General features: G+C 52.5%; 1 protein-coding gene across 1 annotated transcript in view; it reads right to left on the bottom strand.

Moving 5' to 3' along the window:
- Positions 1-18,946, bottom strand: part of RAB11FIP5 (RAB11 family interacting protein 5) — a 78,459-nt gene that overhangs the window by 14,645 nt on the left and 44,868 nt on the right. The window contains exon 4 of the mRNA XM_053254484.1: positions 4,892-7,249. Coding sequence (XP_053110459.1) covers positions 4,892-7,249 — 2,358 coding nt within the window. The remainder of the gene's footprint in view (positions 1-4,891; positions 7,250-18,946) is intronic.

The raw sequence follows: 18,946 nt of genomic DNA, 5'->3' as shown, positions 1-18,946 counted from the left end.
TTAAAAGACCAGGATAAAACCATATTCAGAATTGTAATTTTTAAAAAGAAGTTTCAAATTAAACGTTATGAATAAAAAGCTAAAAACTGAGAACTACAGAACTAGAGAACCTACCAGATAGAGGCAGCAGATAAAATATTTAAAGGCCTCTTTAAAAAGATATATTTTCAAAACACACTGAGGGAGGGAGCAAGGCCAAGCTCCCAGCTTCTTGTTGCCGTCATCAAGAGAAAACTGGGCAGGAATCTTGAAGAGCAGCAACTCCTTTGGGCCATTTCCCAATGTTGTCTCATTGGTGCTTACTCATCACCAGCTTGTCTAGAGGCGGCCGCAACTGCTTATCCTGCACATTCAGGTAATGACAGAGAGTCCAAATTTCTAGAGGTGCTAAATAACAGAACAATTAGTCACGGAACCAACCAGAGAGATGGCAATTTTGGATTTAATCCTGTGTGGTGCCCAGGACCTGATGCGAGATGTGAGAGATGCAGAACCATTGGGTAGCAGTGACCATAGTGTGACCCAATTCAGCAAATATGCGAGTGGAGAATTGTCAAGGAAGTCCAACACAGATGCGTTGGACTTCAGAAGAGGAAACCTCTCAAAAGTGAGGGGACTGGTAAGAAGGAAGTTGGAAGGGAAAGTCAGGAGGGTCAGAACACTCCAGAAAGCAGGGGACTTATTCAAAACCACAGTACTAGAAGCACAGTTGGAATGTATACCAAGAAGGAGGAAAGGTACCAGCAAGTCCAGGAGGACGCCAGCGTGGCTAACAAGTAGAGTCAGGGAAGCTATAAAAGGGAAGAAGACTTCCTTTAGAAAATTGAAGTCCTGCCCAAATTAGGAGAACAGAGTTCTCGACTAGGACCGGGGAGACCCTGGGTGACTCTGGGCCAGTCACTCCTCTCTCAGCCACTTCTACTAGTGGCTAGAAGTGAAGTCACTTCTACTTCACAGGGTTGTTGTGAGGAGAAATCTAAGTATCTAGTACACCGCTCTGGGCTCCTTGGAGGAAGAGAGGATATAAAATGTAAAATAAACAAAATAAAAAATAAACAAACTCTGGCAAAAGAAATGTAAGGAGACAATAAAGGATGCAAAGAGAGAGTTTGAGGAGCATATAACCAGAAGTGTCAAGGGGAATAACAAAAACTTCTTTAAATATATCAGAAGTAGAAAACCTGCCAGGGAGGCGGTTGGACCCTTAGATGATGAGGGTGTGAAAGGGATTATTACGGAGGATAAGGTGATTGCAGAGAAGCTGAATGAGTTCTTTGCTTCTGTCTTCATGGTGGAGGATACTCACCATATACCCTCTCTGGAAGTGAGCTTTTCAGGTTTAGTGGCTGAAGAACTGGGCCAATTTGAGGTGACAAGGGAAGATGTTCTAAACTGTCTTGAAAAGCTAAAAATTAATAAGTCGCCAGGCCAGATGGCATCCACTCAAGAGTTCTGAAAGAACTCAAATGTGAAATTGCTGATTTCCAAGCTAAAATATGTAACTTGTCTCTACAATCAGGCTCTGGACCAGAGGACTGGAAAATAGCTAATGTAACTCTGATTTTCAAAAAGGGATCCGGGGGGATCTGGGAAATAACAGGCCAGTCAGCTGAACCAGGGTGCTGGATAAATTGATGGAAAGAATACTTAAGGACAAAATTGTTAAACATGTAGAAGAACGGGCCTTGCTGAAGGAGAACCAGCATGGCTTCATGCAAGGGCAAGTCTAGTCTCACTAACCTTCTGGAGTTCTTTGAGAGCGTCAACAGGCATGTGGATCAAGGCGATTCAGTTGACATAGTATACTTGGACTTCTAGAAAGCTTTTGACAAACTTGCACACCAAAGACTCTTGAGTAAACTTAGAAGTCATGGTGATGTGAAATGGGGCTCGTTCAATGGAATAAGGGGACAGGTTCATGTGTGGATCGGTAACTGGTTGAAGGACAGGAAACAGAGAGTAGGAATCAATGGATAGTTTTCCCAATGGAGTTAGGTAGGAAGTGGGGTCCCCCAGGGATCGGTACTGGGACCAGTGCTCTTTTAACTTGTTCATAAGCGATCTAGAAGTTGGGGTGACCAGCAAAGTGGCCAAATTTGCAGATGACACTAAACTATTTAAGGTAGTGAAATCCACAACAGATTGTGAGGAGCTCCAAAAAGATCTCTCCAAACTGGGGGAGTGGGTGACAAAATGGCAAATGTGCTTCAGTGTTGGCAAGTGTAAAGTAATGCACACTGGGGCAAAAAACACCAACTTCACATATATGCTGATGGGATCTTGAGCTGTCAGTGACTGACCAGGAAAGAGATCTTGGGGTTGTGGTGGACAGCTCGTTGAAAATGTTGACTCAATGTGCGGCAGCTGTGAAAAAGGCCAATTCCATGCTAGGAATCATTAGGAAGGGGACTGAAAATAAAAATGCTAATTTTATAATGCACTTATACAAGTCTATGGTGCAGCCACACCTGGAGTACTGCATACAGCTTTGGTCACTGTATCTTAAGGATATTGTAGAACTGGAAAAGGTGGAGAAGAGGGCAGCCCAGATGATCAGGAGCCTGGAGCACCTTCCTTGTGAGGCTAGACTACAGCATCTGAGGCTCTTTACCTTGGAAAAGAGGCGACTAAGGAGAGACATGATCGAGGTCTATAAAATTATGCATGGAGTGCAGAGGGTAGACAGAGAGAAATTTTTCTCCCTCTCTCAAAACACTAGATCAGGGGTCACCCCATGAAACTGAAGGTTGGGAAATTTAGGACAGATAAGCGGAAATCCTTTTTCACACAGCACATAATTAATCTATGGAATTCCTTGCCATGGGATGTGGTGATGGCCACCAGCATGGATAGCTTTAAAAGGAGCTTAGACAGATTCATGGAGAACAGGTCTGTCAATGGCTACTAGTCTGATGGCTGCAGGCCACCTCCAGCCTCAGAGGCATGATGCCTCTCAATACCAGTTGCAGGGGAGCAGCAGCAGGAGAGAGGGCATGCACGTACCTCTTGCCTGTGGGCTCCCCAGAGGCATCTGGTGGGCCATTGTGGGGAACAGGAGGCTGGACTAGATGGGCCTCCTTGGGCCTGATGCAGCAGGGCTGCTCTTATGTTCTAGCCTGAAAACAGCCCAGCTGGATCAGGCCCAAGGAAGCCTTTCTAGTCCAGCGCCCTGTTCCCCACAGGGCCCCCTACGAGATGCCTCCGGGAAGCCCACAGGCCAGAGGGGAGATCATGCCTTCTCTCCTGCCGTTGCTCTCCTGCAGCCAGGATTGAGAGGCATCGTGCGTAAGCCAGCAGACTAGCAGCCAACTCAGGATCTGGGGAGACCCTGCAGAAAGTCATCTTGTCCCAACCCTGGAGCAGCCCAGCAGGCGAGGCCGTGCCTGGCCCTGGACGCAGCACCATTCTTGCCCCCTGGAGGCAAAGCCACAGGCAGCCCTGGCCGGCCTCCACATCAGCACAAATGGCGGAGCACCCTCAGGATTAATTAGACCTCACCACAGTTCTGCAGCAGTTAACCCAATCCCTTTGACTTCAAATTAACCACACCTTTGCCCCATTTCCGCAATCACAACAACCCAGTTTCCACACTGGCCATTATGCAGGAGAAAGCAAAGACATCCCTCTACGTGCCACTCATTTCAGTGGGAAAAGGTGAGCATGGTCATAATCAGCATATAAACTTGCCTTTTACTGAGAGAGACCCTTGGGCCATCTACAGCAGTACTGTCGACACTGGCAGGCAGCATTTCTCCAGGGTTGCAAGCAGGGGATTCTACTAGCCTTGGCTGGAGATGCTGCCAGGGACAGAACCTGGAACGTGCAGAGCAGGTACTGAGCTTGGGTATCAGCATCTCCAAGAGAGGGCTGGGAGAGACTCCTGCTTGCAGCCTGGGAGAAGCCGCTGCCAGTCCATGTAAACAATAGTGAGCTAGTGTCACCAAGCATCTAACGCAGCAGAAGGTCGCTTCCTCTGTTCCTATATCTCCAGGAGGGCCAAAGCTGCACACCTCTGGCCTGGATCAGGCACACCTTTCTCCCCATGAGGCAGTGCTCTAAGACAGGGGTTAGGTCCTCCCCCCCCGAACGACTGGTCTGCACAAGCACAACATCACCTTACAAAAGACACACAGCTCTGCTTCTAACTGAACTGGCAAGAACCCTGGAGCCACAGCTCCCCAAACAGGGTCCCACACTGCCGGGGGTCCCAGCCTTGGGTTGATGATAGGAGCTGTCATCCTTCTGGGACCCCCTGCCACACCACACCCCAAAGAGCACTGAGCCAAAGGGGATTCCCAACTGGACCGGGTGAGCCACCGGCATCTCAAGGGCCCACCGGCATCTGTGGCCAGGGAGACCGGCAGACACCTGGGCACATCCTCAGATGTGTGGCAAAGAGGTGGCCACACGCGCCCCTTCCTGACCCCAGCGGCTGCACACCCTGCTGGTTTGTTTTCCAAGGGCCGTGGCCACAGAAAAGGCACCTCTCTGTAACCCTCCCCTAGTTACTGGTTCAACTACCTCCCCGCACACAGTGAAAGAGATACACCCACGTGGAAACGGACCCCTGAAAAGTGAAGCGGCACCTCAGTTGCAGGAGCTGGGCTCACATTCAAGTATTGGCAATAGCCTGAGCATGAGGGCCCCGTCCCCTCACTTCTCGTTAGCTGCTCTTGCAGCTGGCAATCCTTCTTTGTAGCTATGGAGAAAATCATCACAGCCATGAAATGAAAATAAACCGGAGCAGAAGCAATGGAGGGAGGATGCCAGGAGCCATGCAGCATCTCATGGTGGGGGGGGGAGAGGGAAGGGAGGGCGCTCCCCCTGCCCCATGCCAAACACACCACGCACTCTCACGCACTCGCTCTGCAGTCTCCCCTCCAGGGCTCACCTGGTTGTCCGCTGGCGAGGCACCTCTGCAGCCGGTGGCGTCTCCACGGGCAAGACCGAAGGCGCTGAGGCATCGACGCGGCAGCTGGTCTGTGGCAGAGCAAGGGAGGGGCGGGCTGAGGCTGGGCGGCTTGCTGCAGACCCCCCACCCGTGGCAGGCTGCACCACCACGGGGGAAGGGAGGTCAAACCGCCTGGGCTGGAGAGAGGCCTCGAGGGAAGGCGTGGAGAAGGCTAAGGGAGCAGCACAGGGGCGGCCCTGCGGGGCGGTCTCGGCAGGAAGGTCTCCAAAGCTCAGGCCTGGGGCCTGGGTGGGAGACCGCTCCACAAAGGGGTTGTGCTGAGCAGGGGAGCCAGCCCGGGGTGCAAAGGGGTTGCCCAGCACCAGGGGGGGGGCCTTCTGCTCCCCCCGCCCCGGCTGCCAGAAGTCAGGCTTCTTGAAGTCCATCCCCCGTCCGTCCGACTCACGGGCCGGGTCGCCCCCGTGTCTCTGCCGAAGCACCCTGCCCGCCAAGGCCAGCGGGGAGGCGGGCGGGGCCTGGCCCACTTCGGCTGAGGCAAGGCCTGGCCCACCTTCCTGCCCGGGGCTGGGCCCCACATCCGATGCGTCCTCCTCCTCCCCAAGGCGAGGCCCTGCGGGCTGCTTGAAGCCACCTGGGCAGTCCGGGGACGGATTCAGCTGCTGCTCCTCCAAGGCCGTCCAGAACAGCACCGAAGGGCTGGAGCCCGGCTCCTGGGGCGTCCGGGAAGGGCCGGGCCCTGCGCCGCTGGGCCTGGGGAGCTGCTCGGCGGAGCCTGGCAGCGGGAGCGACTGCGGCCTGGTGGCCCTCCACGGAACCAGGCTGGCCTCCCCACCGGCATCCTCCGTGGCCCCCCGCAGGCCTGGCCTGCCCAGGGAGAGCTCCGAAGGGCAAGGTCCAAGCCGCTCAGCCCCAGCGGCCTCCGCCTCCTCCTCCTCCTCTCCAGCCGCCAGCAAAGGGGCACCCCCAGAAGGCCGGCCTCCTCCTGGGCTCCTCAGCTCGTTAGCCCTGGCAGGTTCCTCTCCCTCCGCTGCCGCTGCCGCCGCCGCCACGCGAGGGATGCTGCTCTTGCCACCTGCTCCAATTAGCGCGGCCGGCACAGGGGAGGCAGCAGCCACTGGAGGAGGAGAAGGAGGGCCGGCTTCGCCCACAGGGGGGTCTTGCTGCCAGGTTTCCACCGCGGGGCCCCCCTGCTTTTCACACTCCTGGGCCGCGCCATCTTGCCACCTCGCCTGGGTGCCGTCTGCTTCCTCCTCAAGGTTGAGGGGCGTGAACCTCCGGGGGGGCTTGGGAGGGGGGGCCTCTGGGGTCCTGCGCTCCCCCTCCCCTCTCTGCTCCTGGGTCTCCATGGTTACACACCTCTCCTCCTCTTCCTCCTCCTCCCCGCTGCAGCCTGGCTTCCGGGTGGCTTCCTTTGCCAGCTCAGGGGGCTCGGCCTCCCCCGTGGAGCTCAGAAGCCCACTGACGGGAGGCGCCAGGCTGACCCCTGGCTCTGGCCGGCCCAAGTCCCAGCCGTGCCCCTCAGCCACGGTGCTCTCCTGCCCTCGGTCAGCCTCAGAAGGCGGCCGCTCTCTCTGCAGCCCTGGAGCAGGCCGTTCACAAAAGCTGCCTTGGGGTGAGCTCAGAGGCCTCTCCTCCTCCTCCTCCTCCTCTGGGAAAACATCCCCAAGGAAGGTACATCTGCTCGGGGAGTCCCGCGGAGCGTGGCCAAGCCACGGTTTGGAGTCCAAGAGGAGGCCGGGTGCCCCAGCCGCCGAGGCCACCCACCCTCCTCCTCCCCCTCCCCCCCAGGCACTTCCTGCGCCCGCCACCGGCTCCCGGGCTGGGGGGCAACTCTCTCCCGCTTGTCCCGGAGTGGAGGCTTCTTCACACGATCCTGCCCCCCACGGCAGAGCCAGCCTGTCCGGCCGGTCCTCCGGCTGTGCCCGCGGGGCCTGTTGCCCCCCACTCTCTTGCAGCGTCTCTTCAGGGGCAGAGCTGGCCACGGCTGGACTCCGCGGACGGGGGTCTTCCCAAGTGCCCCACGGCTCGCCCTCCCCCTGCAGTGCAAGCTCAGCAGCCTCCTCAGAGGGGCTCGCTCTGTCAGGCCCATCAGTGACTGGGGGAGGGGGCCACGGGGTCTCCCGCCAAGCTTCTGGCCTGAGTCTGCTGGTGGCCAAGGCATCAAAGCCGTCGTCCCATTCGGGGGGGGTTTTAGCAGCAGCCACTGCCGCCGCCGCCGCCTCCTCAAGGTGGCTCACACTTTGGGGTGCAGCTCTGACAGAGGAAGGGGGGCCACGATCCTCAGAGAAAGAAGCGTCCTTGGCAACCTCTGTCGCAGCAAGCGGCTCAGATTGGGAACTAGAGAGAAAGTGAGCGGGGGGGGGAGAGTTTAGTCTCTGGTCAGTGAGCAGCTCTTCAAAGAAAGGGTCCCTTGCAGGGAGGGGTTGGCAGGGGGCACGTCTCCACAGGGACCCCCCTCAGGAGTGACTGCAAGAGAGGGAAGCCACTGCCCTGTGCTGGGAAATGAGGAGGGGGCAGCAGCACACCCCACAGGGGGGCTAGGAGGAAAGGCTGGGCTCTCCCTCAGTCAGGAGACACTTCCAGGCTGGGGAGGGGAGAGGGAGGCAGGCAGGCAGGCACCCCCCCCCGCCCACCCACCCAGTTAGTGCTGGAGGATAGTGAGCTGGATCCCCCCCCACGCCCCTCCTCACACACTCACACATTCAGAGGAGCAAGACTTTGCTGAAGCAGAACAAGGAGGATGGAGGCTTTGAGAGATCAGCGGATGAGCTGAACATGCAGAAACATGGAAAATAAAGGGGGCTGGGCCTGAACCAACGTGGAGCTGCCCTAGAAGGCCGCCCCAACCGCCCCTCCCCTCCTCCTCCCCCCCCTTCTCTATGTGCCTCGTCTCCCCTTCCTACACCCGCAGGTGCCCACCAATCCTGACCACCCCGACCCTCACACTCCCCCCACCCCAAAGGCAACGGAGCGGCATTAAGCCCACAGCACCACCCACCAGCTGGCCTCATTCTAAGAAGAAACCCTCTCCAGACCTGGCCTCCAAGAGAGGGCACCAGCCCTTCCCAGCACAGAGGAGGCACTCCTGGGCATTCCAGCCAAGCCCCCCTGTGGGGGAGGGAGAAGCCCACCCCTAACGACTACTGGTTGTTCCAGGGGGAAGAGGAAGAGGGTAGAAGGGAGGACTCCTGGTCTGGCCAAGTCTGGCTCTGTCCTTTCCTCCCAACCCACCCCATTTGGATGACTAAGCGGCATCATCATCATCAATACTTACAGACTGCTCTTCAACAAGACGTTCTCAAAGTGGTTTGCGCAGAGGAAAGAATAAGGAAAAGACGGCTCCCTGCCCCCAAGGGGTCAGCCTCTGAAAACAAACCCGAGGGTGGGAGACGGGGCTGGGGCTGGAAGGGCCGGTTGCTCCCCGGCTGCTGAAACTGAAGGGAAGGACGGCTGGGAATGGGGCTCCCTTGCCCAGTTGGGGGCGGGGGGGGGCTGCACTATCCAGAGGCAGCCCCAAGGGGGAGAAGGCGCCCGCCAAGGAGTGCTGGTGCCTTCTTCAGAAGCTCAGAAGCTTCAGAGCCGCAGCTTAGCTGACTCTCCCCAGAGTCATTCACAGCTTCGCTCTGTGGAAATGGGGCACCCGTGGCCAGAGGGAACCCATCCCATTCCTGCCAAAAATGAACACTCACCAAGAGCTGAAGGGGAGTCAGAGGAGTCAGAAGCCCCTAGGACTGCTCCCCCACCCACTGCGGCCTCTGCCTCGACTCAGTTCAACCAACTCCTCTGAATGGGGCCGCTGTTCATCAGACTCATCTTAAAGCAGAGACGGAAAGGACCCCGGGCATCTGACTGGCCCATCATGTCCAGAGTGGGAGCCCACACCCACCAAGACAGCACAAGAGAATCTGCAGGCACATTCCAGAAACCCTGGGGCCGCCGGCAAAAGTAGGCCATTCTGACTGACTGGGGAGGAGAAAGCAAAGAAAGAACCTGGGAGGACATCCCCGCCACCCACCCCCGACTTTAGCCTGACACCCAGAGATGCCCCCTGCAAAAGGGGCCAAGCCTCAGACATCCCTCTGCGGCGTTTGGGACGTGATGCTCCCCCAGGACTTTCACCCAAGTCATGCTATTCAAACTGCTGCTTTGAGCTTCACCCAGTGAGTGACGCAGGTTTTCCAGAAAATTACGACTCAGAAAATTTTCAGATGCCAAACAGATTGTGATCTTGTTGGGCATGTTTAGTAAACCTCTATCATCAGATAAACCAAGACTAAAAACTCTTCCATGTTCATTTTATGTGCTGTGTGAATACCTTTAACATTTTCCTAATAGCTGAGAGTATTTGAACTAAAACATCTTAGTAGGAAACAATTATGTTAACCATGTTTATAATGTGGTTTAATGTTATACTCAAAACTTGATATGGAAATTGTTTTTATTGGAATGCATTCAACAGAATGAACACAACACAGAATTGTGTTTCCTACACACACACTTCCAGTCTCCCCAGCTCAACAAGAGAAACGAGACGCTCCCAGGAAGGAAAAGCAAAACCAGCTACGCGGGAGGCAGCAAATGCAGTTCAATGTCAGCAAATGTAAAGTGTTGCCTATTGAATTTTGGGGCAAACCCCCCAAATTCTCATATACTCTGATGGGATCTGAGCTGTCAGTGACTGTCCAGAAGAGAGATCTTGGGGTCGTGGTGGACAGTTCATTGAATGTGTCAACTCAGTGCGTGGCAGTGGTAAAAGAGGCAAATTCCATGCTAGGAATCATAAAGGGGAATGAAAATAAGAACGCTAGTATTATAGTGCCCTTATACAAATCTATAGTGTGGCCACATTTGGAGTACTACATACAGCTCTGGTCATTGTATCTTAAGGAGGATATTGTAGACCTGGAAAAGGTGGAGAAGAGGGCAGCCAAGATGATCAGGGGCCCGGAGCACCATCCTTATGAGGCAAGGCTAGAGCACCTGGGGCTCTTTAGTTTGGAAAAGAGGTGACTAAGGGCAGACATGATCGAGGTCTATAAAATCATGCATGGAGGACAGAGAGTGGACAGAGCGAAATCTTTCCCCTTCTCTTACACTAGAGCCAGGGGTCATCCATGAGACTGAAGGTCAGGAAGTTTTTCATACAGTGCATATAATCTATGGAATTCTCTGGATGTGGCTACCAAAGGCATCTGGTGGGCCACTGTGGGGAACAGGATGCTGGACTAGATGGGCCTTGGACCTGATCCAGCAGCAGGGCTGTTCTTATGTTGTTATATTAAACACTGATTTGTATTGCTGAAGCTGTTATATTTTTCTGTATACATTTTTCAGAATCAGGGGGGTGATAAGTCTCGGTTTTGGATGGTTAGCCACTTTGTATTTTGGGATGGGCTTAAGGCAGAAAAATTGATAAGAGAGGAGATGGGGAAGAAAGGAACAAAAGGTAACACCTTGTCCCTTACTCTCACACAGCTGGGTCTGGGGACCCTCAAACTGCCCCTTCCTTCCTGGGTGGGCCCCAAGAGTGCTGCTTTGCTGCCACCCCCACCACACCAAGGCTGTGGCACCCAGACGTGGTCTCAGGGACCAGTGGGGAGCACCTGCGAGGGCTCTGGGCTCTCCACAGCTGCTCAAGGTGTCTGTCTATCCCCTGATGGCCACACACCTCCTCAGCATCTGAAAAACAACCCAGAAGTTTCCCAGTTGGCCTGATCATGTACATTAGCAACAGGGTTTCATAAGACTTAGTCTTTAGAAATTCTGCTTCTGGGCTCCAGACGCCTTGAGTAGCAAGCGACACCAAGAATGAGCTCGGCTCATCTCTCCAGGAAAAGAACAGCAAAACCAGGCCAATGTGCAAATCCCTTGTTCCGGATCAAGAAACGGAAGCTCCCCGATGGACTGCAGGATTGAGATGGGGCAGGGGGAGGTGTTCACACAAGAGGGAGGCTTTCCAAGGGAGGCTGGGCGTGGCCACCTGTCAAGGATGTGCTAGCCCATTCCTGCATTGAGCAGGCAGCTGGACTCCTAAATCCCTCCCAGCCACACACGCTGGGATCCCACAAGAAGCATTAGACAGCAACGTGAACCACCCTCCACTCACTTAACTGGGCCTCCTTCACAAGGTGATCTTTTCCCTGGAGACCAAGCCAGGGCAGAGCTCTAGAAAGGAGGCTGGCCATGACCAGGATCCAGAGAATAGGGTTTGCATTCAGCATGGAGGATGACAAAATAGAGTGGCGGGCAGGAGGGGGTTCCCTGGTGCTCCCAGCTGCTCTTCCTTTGAGCTCCACCCACAGTGGAAGTCCCTCAACCCTGGACCATGAAGGAATGGCAGGCTGGGATGGGGCAGGAGCAGAGTGAGGGTCATCTGCTGGGCTGCTGGTCAGCAGGGCAGTTTCTTTGCATGCCCCCAAGGACACAAAGAAACTTGGTGGAGCAGAGCAGTTCCAAAGTTGGTGTTGCCGTCAAGGGATTCTTGCCCCCAACATGGGCAGGGCAAAGGGGGCTTCCCTCCTGCAGAGAGCGGGATATTCTTTCAGCCTGCCTTCGGCTTCATCTCCTAAACGCCCCAAACAAAAAAAGCTCTTAACTGCTGCACTGCATTCCAAACCACATCTCCTCTCCCTCCAAGGAAATCCAGCTTCCCGTTCCGTTCCAAGTCCCCGGCATAAATATGCAAAGGAACTCGGCCTTATAGACAGAGACAGACCCTTGTGCTAGAGGGGCGGCTAACCAAGTATTATTACTATTATTAATCTAAACACCGATTTTGAGCCATCATGGTCTCATGTGCTGCTCCCCCCACCATCAGGTCCCCAATCCGCTCCCAGGATCCTCTGCTGAGCCTTCACTGCTCCATTTCTCCAGCTGGAGGCTACAGGGGAAACACACACACACACACACACACACACACACACACACACACGTGGGTCAGCTCCGCATATTCCTGGCTGCACTCATGGTCCCAGAAGAGGGCACACAAGACTCTCTTCAGAACGGTCACAGCTGGCACTGGAGCTCACTGTCACCTGAAGCTCAGCCCAGACAAGGTGGAGAAGGTGCTGTCCACGGGGCCGTTCCCAGATGGCGATTTTCCTTTCCTTTTCCACAGGAAGGCCAGGTGTGTGTTCACATCTTGTCAGGATTTACTACGTCAAAGTCCCTGTGAGCTATTAGGGAGCATTCCAGACACAATTCAGGTTTTTCATGGCGCATTGGAGCTTTGCCCGATTTATGACTGGGGTAATAAATCCTACTTTTTGCACCAGTTTGGGGGGGGCAAATTTAAAATGTCCAATATGCCCTGTAATTTGCAGTACTTCACCTCTCTTAATCCCGGGGCAAAGCCTGCTGTCTGGGAAAGGCCCTGGAGAGTGGTTAGCCCCTCTGGATGGGGCGGCATTCCCCCCAAAAGATCGCATTGCCACTAGTGCCACAGAGCACCATTCACCAGCCAACGCTCCTCCTGGGAACTTGCCAGACACCAAAATATTCCAACTGCAGTGCAAAATACAATTATACATTTTGAAGAACTGGTTGATTGGTTTGTGTGAAATAAAGGCACACTTTCCAATGACCTACAGGTACCAAATTTCGCATATACAATCCTGCCACTGAAATTAGTTGAATGTACTGCTCTTTACACACTGGAGTATGTTCAGTGAAAATTTAAACTTTTTAAAATATATATATTTTTAAAAAGAGGAAATTCTGAGTATACTTCCCAAGGATTTGCAGATACCAATCTTGCATGAACAATCTTGCAACTTTAAGTAGCTAAATGCACCACTGTTACACTAGAAAGTGCTCAGGGAGTGATATATGGGGTGTGTGTATATATAACAACAAAATGAATATCACCACCATAATTTAACTTATTGTTCTCAGATGTTTAACACTCAATAAATCGGATCTATAATTACAAAGCAAAATCACATCCAAAAGAAGATCTTTCTCAGATTAAAATTTACTGTTTCAAATTTATCATACTATATATGGTAATTACTCAATAAAATGAAGGTTTGAAGTTGAGATGCCAGAAATTTCACTGTTAAATTTATCTTTTGCGAGCACATTAATAAGAAATTCCATTTACATTTAATTTCTGTCGATGTGATCTACATGAAATGCCTTTGCCCAGTCAACGACAGACCTCGCCTACTAAAGATAAAGTGTGCCGTTGAGTCAGTTTCGACTCCTGGCGCCCACGAAGCCCCGTGGTTGACTTTGGTAGAATACAGGAGGGGTTTACTACTGCCATCTCCCGCGCAGTATGAGATGATGCCTTTCAGAATCTTCCTATATCGCCTCGCCTACTACTGAAGAATAAAAACAGGAAACTTACACTGCAAAGGAGGACATATAATATTTTTAGTGCCATCTACTGGCAATCATCTTTTTCCAAATTCTTATTCTAAACTGGGGGGAAAGACAATTTCACTTATTGCCAGCAGATAGTACTAAGAATATTACACAACATCCTCCTTTGCAGTGTGGATTTCCTGTTTTGTTTTTCATAATAGTTTGCGCTAAAGTTGGACTATTTCAGTTTCTGGAAGAGCCCCAGGGCAGAGATCATCTGGCTACTGTTGTCCATGCTCTACAAAGTTCCAGGAGAGACCGCTGCAATATATTGTATCTGGGGCTGCCTTTGGAGACTATTTTGAGGCTGCCGTTAGTTCAAGATGACAGCTTAGTTACAGTAGGGAACAGAGGTTAAGGTGCTGGGCCAAAGGCATCGCAGCAAAGGTGGGTTTTTAAAAGGGATTTGAAGGAAGAGAAAGAGGAATCACACTGGAGTTCCAGGAAGCAGCTCCCAGCGAGCAAGGAGACCATGAGCTGGTGGTGAAATGGGAGAACAAAGGTTGCAGGCTGGAGTGTAATGGGATATGAGAGCTGGGAGGGAAGACAGCCACGGAGGGCTGGGAAGGTCAGGGCAAGGAGCTTACCTGCACCTGGGAGTGGACTGGAGCCCAGCAAAGGGTCACCTCAGATTGGGAGTCGGGGCTGACTGGGTCGGCAGCTGCTCTGCCACAGAACTGCCTGCCTGGCCGTGAACATTCATTTAGAATTTATTTAAGGGATTTATATCCTGCAGGGACTTAGGTGGTATGGGGTTTGTGTGGGGCAGGAAGGAGTAGCCAGAGAGTGGAAGGGGCGCAGGAGGGAGCTGGAGAACTGCTGGGCCCCACCACTTTGGGGGTGCATGTGGAGATGCCAGCAGCTGGCGAGCCGTCTCCATCCCAGACCAGAGAGTGCATGGCTGCCCATAGGGCTGCTGCAGGGCCCCACTTAAGGCCACAAGGGAGAAGAGCCCATGGCAGGAGACTCTGCCCCACAAGAGGCACTGCTGACTCCTTTGGTGTCTCATTTATTTATTTAACACATGTATTTTACCTGCTGCATGTATTTTATCTACCAAAAGGAAGACCAAATGGTCAATATCGTAAGAGAAGAGACTCCAGCCACCATACTACAATTCAGGAATAAAACAAAGAAATACACACGGACTACGTACAAAGGCAGTTCCACATAGAGCGCATTGCAGTAATCCAGCCTAGTGGTTACCAGTACATGTACCACCGTTTTGAGGTTGTTCATCTCAAGAAACGGACACAGCTGGTATATCAGCTGAAGCAGATAACAAAGCACCTCTGGCCACCGCCTCAACCTGAGACACCAGGGAGAGGTTTGGATCCAGAAGCACCCCCAGACTGTGTACCTGTTCCTTCCAGGGGAGCGTGACCCCATCCAGAACCGGCAGATCAAAATAGTCTCCCAAGTTCCAACCCCGCACAAGAAGTACTTCCATCTTATCTGGATTCAGCCTCAGTTTGTTATCCCTCATCCAGCCCATTACTGCCTCCAGGCACGCATTTAGGGAGGTTATACCTTCTCCTGATTATGCTGACATGAAGAAATAAGATTTAGAAGGAGCATGAAAATCAGGATCCTGTGCCTGCCCCACTTTGCCCCAATGCTGGGACCTGGCCTGAAGCATCTCTCCACTTCACCTCCGAGGCTCAATGGAGAGTAATGTTTGGGGTGTGTTTCATATGGAGAAGTTAACCCATCAAAGGTTAGCTAGTTTAAGCAAGGAGCAGAAAATGGGGAGAAGCCAGTATTTCTTCTGCGCTCCCCACCTCCAATGTTATTCTGTGAAGCACAGAGGTCGTTGTTGCTCTGGACGGGTCCTCTCACAAATTTAGCCAGCCCAGAGCCATGTCTGGCATTATGCCTATGGGGCACATACACGGAAAAGGGGTTAAAGCCAGAGAGACCCATACTGATTTTATATTTTTTAGGACCCCCTGAATATGTGCTCTGATTTCTCGAGACCAGTGACAACAAGCCTCCTCTCCAAGAAAGCCTCTGCTCCTCAAGGTGAGTCTCCCGAAGACCTTCTGCACTCCGTCTTGTTACCAACTGCAGACCCGGGGGCTCACCCGTTAGGATCCTAGATACCATCGAGCCTGACCCCTGCTCAAAGCAAGAAATCCAGAGCTAGCACATGCCCAACAGGCGGCTGCCCAGGGATGGGGCCATAGCTCAGTGGCAGAGCCTCTGCTTGGCATGCAGAAGGCCCCAGGTTCAATCCCTGGCAGCATCTCCAGGTAAGGCTGGGAAAGACCCTTGCCTGAAAGCTTGGAGAAGTCGCTGCCAGTCAGTGCAGACAATACTGAACTAGATGGACCAAGGGCCTGACTTGGTATAAGGCAGCTTCCTATGTTCCAACCTGTGCTGGGAGGAAGGGAGGGAGGGGGTACCTATACTGGTAACCTCTAGGCTGGACTACTGCAATGCACTCTGTGTTGGGCTGCCTTTGTACGTAGTCCAGAAACTGCAGTTGGTCCAGAATGCGGCGGCCAGGTTGGGTCATCTTGGAAAGACCAAATTACTCCTGTGTTGAAGGAGCTACACGGGCTGCTGATCAGTTTCCGGGCAAAATACAAGGTGCTGGTTATTACCTATAAAGCCATAATCAGCTTAGGCCCTGGGTATTTAAGAGAACTTCTTCTTCACCATGAGCCCCACCGCCTGTTAAGATCACCTGGAGAGGTTCGTCTGCAGCTGCCACCAACCAGATTGGCGGCTACTTGGGAACGGGGCCTTCTCTGTTGCAGCCCCTGGACTTGGGAACGCGCTCCCTGTTGAAATAAGAGCCTCCTCATCTCTGGCAACTTTTAAAAAGACATTGAAGAGACATTTATTCACCCAGGCTTTTAATTAGATTTATAGTTTAAATGTTTTTAATAGATTTTTAGTTTCAATATTTTAATGTTGGGTTTCTAATTATTTTAATGTTTCAATGATTTTAATTTTAAACCACCCACCTAGAGACGCAGGTTTTGGGCAGTACAGAAATGCTAGCTAGCTGAATGAATGAATGAATAAATAAATAAATAAAGTAAGTAAGTAAGTTTATCCTCACACCCAACTGCAATCCAGCCCTGCCGTCAGTGACAGCAGAGAACCAGCCTCTGCCCTCTTCCCAGAGGCAGCCCTTCAGCTATTGGCACAGGGTTCTCGTGTGTGTCCTCCCTCGGTCCACTCTTCTCCCTTCAACCTCTCCTCACAAGGCTGGTTCTCCAGACCCCCAGCCGCCATGCTTCACTGTCCTCCTCTGAACCCACGTCCCAACTCACCCAAGTCCTTCTTGAAGGCAGCCTCCCAGAAGGGGGACACAGTACTCCGGACGAGGCCAGACGAGGGCAGGATCAAGCGGAACTCTGTCTTCTTGGGACTTGGAAGCCAGGGTTCTGTGAAGGTGGCCAAAGAACCCCGTTGGGTTGGCAGCTCCATCATGCTGCTGACCCGAGTTCGCCTCGTGATAAGCCCAAGCTCTCTTTCACACGGATGTGTGTTACTGCCAAGCTAGGTATCCCTATTCCAGGCCTGTGCATGGCAGGGGGCACATTTCCCTGAATGCAGAATTTTGCCTTGGTCTCTGCTGAATTCCATTCTGCCAGTTGCAAGCCAGCTTTCCATTCTGTCAGCGTCAGTTTGGATCGTATTCTTGTCTCCTGAGGTTTCGGCTCTCTCCCCCACGTTTGTGTCGTCTGCAAATCTGGTGGAAGTTTCCTCCATCTGAGCCACCGGCACAGCTGTGGAAGAGCTCTGCAGCGGCCACTCAAGACCTCCCTCGAAAGGCCAAGAGCACGAACTCTATGTTGTGACAGCGCAGCTGGTCCTAACAGGAAGATGGCCCTGCTTTGCCTTTGGGGCATTTCCCTAAATGGACTGTGATGTTGCTGCCTTTAGATAACAGAATCCATGGACTATTTCATGGATTGTTTGGGTTCTTTTTTTTAACACACACACACACACACACACACAGAGGTTTAGATTTTGAGGCACCGTCTGACCCCTGGACTGAACTGAACCTGGATCTTAGCTTCTTGTCCACCAGGCCAGTCCTTTTCAGGTTTCACCAGGAAACTCTTCCCACAGAGGGGCAGACCAGACAAGGACCCCGCAGGTCTCTGAGCATTCCAGGGGGCACAGGTCAGGCCTCACCGTCACTCCACATGAAGATGGGGGGCTAGCTGCTTAGGGCACCTTTGGGGATGAGGGGCCACCCAGTACCTTTTGGCGGAGCATGCTGTTCTTCCAGAGAAAAATTCTACCCATCAAAGTGTATTGCTTGGGTAGAAAACTGGATTTGTGGAGAGGGAGGAGGAATGGGCTGGGCAGGGAAGGAAGAGGCTTAGATGCTGAGGGAGAGGATAACTGCAGGGTGGAAGAACTCTTTCAGGGGAAAGCCTGGAAGAGCGCATGGTGTGCTGTGATGCTGCTTTCCAGAGAAAATGTTGGACTGGACATTCTTCCAGTGCCCTAAATAAATCATGACTTCGCAGACACTATTTATATTTAGCAGATGTATTCATTTAGTATACTAAACTTTAAATGGATATTGTGTGAAATTTACATACTATGTAAATTTCAAACGTTTTTCCAAAAGCCAGAATACTTGAACTGAACAATTTGATCAGGGTTGGGGGTGGGGAACCCATAGTTTCATGTTACATTCAAATTCAAGGCTTTACTTCAAAACTGTTTTTACTGGGATACTTGTAAATAATGTAAGACCCAGGAACTAAAGACTGCTACCGTACGGATTTTAGGAGGCCCGAAGTGCCAGGCACTGATATGAGCTCCGTCTGCTTCCCAGGGAGAGTCACCAAGGAAAAGGGTTAACACCAGGAAGCTTCACTTTGGCCAGCACTGCCTTACTCTTTTATGAAACCATGCACCTTTAGAAACCAAGGATTTCCTAGTGGGGGTGGGGGTGGGGGTGGACACAGTGCTGGCAAGTTTTCTGCCCCACCGCACTGAGGTATGCATGTCATTTGCTGCACTGGGCGGGTGCCTGTCTGAGGGCCGCGGCCCAGGAGGTTCCCAGGACGCCTTTCCTCTGGGCACTGACCTCACCCAGACCTGCTTAGCCTCGTCACATACCTTCAGACCATGCCCGGAGACCTGTGCAAGTTCTCTTGTCTGGAATCTTTAGGTTTATAGTCTCTCTCAAAAGACTCAAGAAGTGCTCAGCACTGGCAAACAATGTTTGCTGGGCGTTGGGGTCCTACCCTGCTCCAAGCCTTCAGGGCAGTTCAGAAAGCTCAACAAGTCTTTCAGCAGAGCTAGTCCACCCTTGAGGATCAGAAGGAAACACGACACCATTCAAAAAGCCACCACATCAGGGGAGGGCAAAAGGTCAATCTCTGGGGGATTCCAGGAACATAGGAAGTTGCTGCCTATGAGTCAGACCCTTGGTCCATCTAGCACAATACTGTACACTGACAGACAACAGCGCTCCAAGGTTTCAGGCACGCGTCTCCCTCAGGCTTGCACGGAGGTGCCACCTGGGATTGAACCTGCAGATGCTCTTTGACTGGGCCACAGCTCCATCCCCCATTCTGCTGCAGATCAGAAGCAAAGCGTTTCCAACAACAAAAGTGGTTTTTTACCCCAAATCAAGCTGCTGAAACTAAGAAAGCTTGGGGGAAACCCAGAAGTGGATTTGCGAGA

This window comes from Hemicordylus capensis, chromosome 5 (assembly GCF_027244095.1).
Source record: "Hemicordylus capensis ecotype Gifberg chromosome 5, rHemCap1.1.pri, whole genome shotgun sequence".
In the NCBI taxonomy this organism is placed as follows: Eukaryota; Metazoa; Chordata; class Lepidosauria; order Squamata; family Cordylidae; genus Hemicordylus; species Hemicordylus capensis.
Note: the sequence above shows the minus strand (reverse complement) of the source record. Positions and strands in the feature narration are given on the sequence as shown.